Raw genomic sequence first — 6,061 nt, 5'->3', positions numbered from 1 at the left:
AAGAAGCTCCAAACCCAGAAGATTTTTAAAGAGCCAAATTATAATATATAATATTTCTTTCAATGTCTACAACATAACATTTTTGCACATAAAGAGAAAAAAAGCGTCTTCTAAGGACAGCGCGAGCCACCTCTTTCCTATTGGTGGAAACGGCAACACGTGGGTTTCGTATGATTAGGAAGAAGGGGAGGTTTTGGGTGTGATGGTGTCGCCTATGAATTTGGACACCCTCATAGTGATTTTTTTTTTTTTTTTTGGTGGGGGGGGGGGTGTTAAGATTTTTTTTTTTTTAGATCTTAGAGTTAGGGTATACTTAGTGTGCAATGTAAACTGTCTCCAGGTGGAAAACCAGAGAAGTGAAAGACCTATTTAGAGGCCTGCAGGGTTTATCCCTGTGGTTTTCTCCTCTGTTTTTGTACTGGCAAAAATAATTTCTGGGACATTTTATCGTAACACCTGATTGTTTTCTCGTTTTAGTTATAGTAGTATTTTTAAATGGCTGTACAATTTTTTTTTTTTAAAAACAAACACCAGATGTGTTGGCTGCATTTTTAGATAAATAGTTGTATATAACTTTATTGTTTACAAAATGTATGCATAAGTTTTCAAAATGTACAATTTATATTTGCATTTGAAGTTGTGAAAATAATTTACTAAACATGTTTGTGGTTTTTACAGTTAAAAAAAAAAACTACTACTAGGATTTTATGTTTTTTGTGTGATTTCAGATCAGTTGTGTTAATACAGTATGTCAATGAAAAAATAACTGTAAATTCAGACACGTGAGGTTGTGCTGAAAAGAATGATGCCAAGCAAGGCAAGGTAAAAAATAAAATAAAACAATTTGAAGGTGAAATACAAATTTAAAATCTTGTTCCTGACAGTGTAATTTTTTTCCAAAAGCGAAACTTAAGTTAGACCTTTCCTTGTAAATGAACCGCCCCATGTTGTGTTGCTTTCTGGATTTTATACGTATTGGGCTACATATTTATTTATTATACAGGCTGTACAGTGCATAAACTCAAAATTCACATGTTTTATGTAACTGAATGTTTAACTATGTGGTCTACATAACATGTGTATACTTACTGCATTTGAATCATTTTAACCATATGTAAAACCTGCGTTTTGGTTTTTTTTTTAAAAAGCTTTGATTTTGCCACCCAATCTGATTTCCATGCCACCCTCATGCCACCCTGAGACAATTTCTCTAGATCCGCCCCTGACGCTTATTTAAAAGGAGCTACAACAGCAGGTCATTCCATGTGGCGGTTATGACAGATTTTTTACACTAGACACACTTCCTGACACAACCCGAAAGGGACTTGTGCCAACTCCTGTGATGAAACTGGGAATCTTTCGCTTATTTGCAAATGTGTTAAACCACTATTTTATTATGCGACAGTTTTAAACATTTCATCTGTCCCTGACAAATGCCACCCATTACATAATAAAGACAAGCTAAAACTACCACTGAAATAACAAAAAACACAATTAAAAAAATTTGAAGCACTTAAACTAAAATGAGGAAACCCACACTGGTGACTAACCTGTGTTTAAGTGAATTGGAAGACAAAAATTCTAATAATAGAAATTAAAACTGATAAACTGTGATCATATTCTGAAATTTGACGTTGAAGAAAAGCAGAAAGTATAAGGGTGAATGTTAAAATCCTAAATAAGATTTACCAAACTAAGTTTGACCTCTTAAGAGTGAGGATTGGTTTGGATGTAAATAGCTGTTATAGTGAAAGCTTGGAAAGCTTTTAGCTTTCTGGAAAAAATGTGGATCTTGGTGCAGTCCAAAAGGACTTAATTACCACCTGATGAAAAGTATCATTTAGGCACAGGTCGAACCTCCTGAGTAAATCACTGATGTGTGTAACTGATATGAAAGCCATTATATGAAAATAATAATAAAAAAATACTTTATTTATATAAAAATCTAGGAAATGACTGTGTCAGAGATGTCTGACAGCAGTCAGAATATGAAAAATTAACTTTTATGTATCTGTTTTGTTCTAGCTTTCATTATATTCTCTTCAAATGCTATTTTCTTTGCTAGATAATGAAAGTTGGTTTGTATTTGCAGTTTTAGTTGTAAAGGTTTAAACAAAAAAAATTAGTATATTTCCACAAACTTTTTATTTTTTCATTAATTTGTAAATGTCACTTTAAGTTTTCAGTTTCTACAAAAAAACGAAAAGTGTTTTTTAAATGGAGATCTTATCTCAGTAACATGACCAAAAGTATGTAGACATCTCCTACTGTCTTTCCTTTATTCTTAGGATTCTTGTTAATAGAAGTGTAAGAACTGCTTGTTTTTCCTGATAGTAAAGAAGAAGACAACACTCATGGGAACACACCTGTCACAGGAGATGAGCAAAACTATGAGCTTACAATCTGACAACCAATAAAAATTGTGCATTTGCCCTGGGCTTCAGTAAATAGTTTTACAGTTTGGTGAGGAAGAACCTGACAAGCTTGCATGGAGCCCTGACGTCACCCTTATTCATGCCTCCAAGATAAACTAAAGCAGCAGATGTGATCGACACCTTATCAGCCAGTATCAGTGCTGCACGTCACTGATGGTCTTGTGACTGATAAATTCCCCGCTGCTGTGATCATATGTTCACAAACCTTTGGACACGTAGTGTTTGATGTGAAGCGTAACCGCAGTCTTCTTTCCTCAGCGGACAGTCGGCATGTCTCAGCAGGAAAAGCACTGGTTTATTAATCAGGGCTGCATTCCACTTAGGGGAGGTCCTCCTACTGTGCTGTGCATGTCTACTCATTGTCATGGTGTACTGGGGCAGTAAATGCATATGAGTCATTATGGTGTCACTTATTCCACAGGTGTTTCTTTTCTTTGGTCAAGGGTCAACATGTGTACAATAAATAATGTGTAAGGCGAAGACAAAAGACAGCAGATAAAGAGAAAATTGAAATCAGTTGACTTAAAATGTAAGTTATATGCTGAAACATATATATATACATACATATATACATATGCACATTTTTGGAGGAATAGTCCGAAAAGTTATCTGCCATTCCCTACCCGCCACTTATCCAACCTAAAGTAGCGGGTAGGGGTTGGAACCTATCTGTTGTGATGGGAGACACCTCTGAGGTGGATGAGAATCTTGTGGGATACACAAGCAGCTGCTGGCCAACCAATCAGAGATAGTGGTGATTGCAAAAGAGCAGAAGACAGCAGCTGTGATAGATTGGGCAATAGCAGCTGACAGTAGCATTAGATAGAAGGGATATGAGATAATCAAGAATTCCCAGTGGCTCAAGGAACAACTGGAAGGTAAAATCAAAGCGTCCCACTGGTAACAGGAGCTGGAATCATGGCTCCAACAGTCTCTGGGAACAACATCAGAGGTCTCTGTTCAGGAAGGTGCAGCCGAACCATCAAATCCTCAAACATCCAGGCCTCTGGAGGAGGACCAAAACTTAAACAAGAAACACTGTGTTACCAAATATTTTTTTGCAAATGCAGAAAAATCATAATTAGATTTACTGTATCATCACACAACCAAGGGTCTGTGAGGAGGACAGCAACATTTGTGAGGGGGATAAAAGAAACCTTGTGTGGAGCAAAACACAGTAAAAGTGTAGCTGTCACGCTTGGTCCTCATGCTTCAATTGTGCAATCAAAAGTTCCTCAAACTGACATGTGGAGGACATTTTGCACCTTGAAACTTTGGCGTACCCAAATCCATGTTTGATTATACAGAAACCTACCTTAAAATGTGAGCAAAAGACATAAAAATAATAGACACTACACAGTCCTGATGCTGGGCGACCAGGACGTACTCCGGTACTGAATCAAAACACACATGGATAAGGTTTGAAAATGTGGACGTTTACCTATGTTTAGTTTATTTATATAGCACATTTAATTGCAACAGTAGCGTTGACTAAAGTGCTGTACAAAGATACAAATTACACAGTAAGATGACTTAAAACATTGATATCAAGTAACAAGTATCAAATAACATCAATGCCAAATAACAGATAGCAGAGAAAATATAGTCAACAAATCCCAGGAAACAATCACGCAGAGACTTGGCTCAGAGCCTGTTGGTTTCCACTGACAACATCAATCTTGAAAATAGGCAATAAATAAATAATGTGTATTTATTTTAAAGGCTACGTAACTTCTTGAAACAGGTGGGTTGTGTTTTTTGTTTCCAGCAAATGCTACTCAGTCCTGTTTTCAGGAATAGTCGTTTTTAGACACAACAGCAGAGAAGAGTATGAGGGCTCTGGTTTGGTCTTCTATGAATTTGTACTCAAGATTACACTGAACTATTTATTCCTGTGGTTGGTTGTGTTGTCAGTGACCTTGCATCTTCATTTGGGAGGCTATTTGAGGTGGCTGTCATGTGGTCGAGCTCCTGGAGGACAGCAAAGAGTGCAGCAGGATGCCTGTGGCTACAGAAACGTTGAGAGACTCGATGCCAGGCACCAGCTCCCTGCCCGCTGGGATGGTGAGAAGTGTCTGACACGTGGAGAGCAGCTCCTTGGAGAGTCCTTCTCCTTCTCCTCCCATCAGCAGCAACGTGGGTTTGGTCATTTTAAAGTCTGAACACTTGGTGATGGGCATCTGCGACACTTCTGCTTCCTGTCCCACTGTGCCAACCACCTGCCAGCCCTGCTCCATCTTCAGCTTCAACATCTCTGCAAGGTTTTCATATCCATACACCCCCATCACCTCCATAATGCCCGAGCTCGCCTTGCTGACCACTGGAGACAGCGGGCAGGTGTAGCGAAGACTGCTGGCGACTCTGTCCACCCCGAGGAAATAAGCAGAGCGCAGGATGGCGCCGAGGTTCATGGGGTCGTGGATTCTCTCCAGAACGAGCCACAGTGGAGCATCTTTCCTGCTGGGTGCAGAGTCCTCGGTGAGGTAGCTCAGGGGACTGGCAAGCAGGCACACTCCCTGATGGACTCCCCCATTGGACATCTTGTCCAGCTCCTTCCTGCTGACCCGATGGACTCGAACTCCTCGCAGATGAGCCTCCTCGCACACCTTCAACACAGACGCCCTGTGAGAGGCCTCGCCATCTTTTACAAACAGCTTACGGACCCTCCTCCTTCCCTGAGTGAGAGCCAAGAAGCAGGGAGCAACGCCAAAAACAACCTCGCAGTCCTTAGATTTGGCTTCAGGTGCAGGTTTCTGCTTCACCTGCCTCTCCCTCTCTGCAGGGAAATCTTCCAAGCACAGTTTCCTGAGTTCAGGTGACACTCTGAAGTCATCTCCCCTCATCTGCTTCTGCAGCAGTGAGATCTCACTTTTAAACACTTTTCTTTGAGTTGACCCCTCATGCTCCTGCCCTTCTGCAGGCTTGTGCTGGACCCTGGAGCGCCCCCTCGCTACAGGGCTGACCTTGCTGTCCTTTGGGTTCAGGTGTGAAGCTGTTACGTAGTAAAAGGCAACCTGGGAGGCTGATAAAGGTGCGTGAAATCTTCTGTTCAATACAAGCAGCAACCTGTGCTGATTTGCAATAAATCCAGCCATATTTATACAAGGGGCAGCCTCTGCACTGGAGAAACTCGAATCAGCTTCCCGAGAAGTCCATCAATCCACAGATGTGTCAGAGACCTTCACTGATAATCTGTCACGATGAGTTAAAGAACCAACTTCCTATCTCAGCAGACATGCTTGTAGCCTTTACGCACATGTGCAATCCAGTCTCAGCAAGCAGCGGATATTATGACCTGACGTGGAGTCATTTACCCTACAAAATAAAAGCCTGAGACTGCTAGTCTGATGACAGGCGTCACCCAAAGCTGGAAATGTATGGAATTAAAATAATACATTTCGCATAAATAACATTTTTCTTACGGGGTCAAGTCTGACATGTACTTTTGTTGCTGTTGTAATATTTAGTTTCATTTTCGTACTGGTCATTAAACGTCTATTTCTATGGATAAACTGTTATTTAATTACTTTTCTGTTGTATTATCTATTTGGTTTTATTTGTATAATTTTATCGTTATTGCATGTTTTGCTTTGCTTTAATTTTAATCAGTATATTTTTCTATATGT

General features: G+C 39.9%; 1 protein-coding gene across 1 annotated transcript; it reads right to left on the bottom strand.

Annotated features, from left to right (window-relative positions):
* Positions 1-3,838: 3,838 nt before the first annotated feature.
* mrm1 (mitochondrial rRNA methyltransferase 1 homolog) lies at positions 3,839-5,704 on the bottom strand. Its single transcript, XM_080872714.1, has one exon. It carries the CDS (start codon positions 5,528-5,530, stop codon positions 4,391-4,393), a length of 1,140 nt encoding a protein of 379 aa, XP_080728840.1. The 5' UTR covers positions 5,531-5,704; the 3' UTR covers positions 3,839-4,390.
* Positions 5,705-6,061: the final 357 nt, after the last annotated feature.

Source organism: Rhamphochromis sp. 'chilingali', assembly GCF_963969265.1.
Source record: "Rhamphochromis sp. 'chilingali' genome assembly, chromosome: 22".
NCBI classification, from domain to species: Eukaryota; Metazoa; Chordata; class Actinopteri; order Cichliformes; family Cichlidae; genus Rhamphochromis; species Rhamphochromis sp. 'chilingali'.
The sequence above is the reverse complement of the archived record's forward strand: the minus strand, read 5'-3'. Positions and strand labels throughout refer to the sequence as shown.

What these genes read in the sequence shown, in the direction of transcription:
- mrm1 (XM_080872714.1), bottom strand. Translation starts at nt 5,530, where the DNA reads ATGGCTGGATTTATTGCAAATCAGCACAGGTTGCTGCTTGTATTGAAC.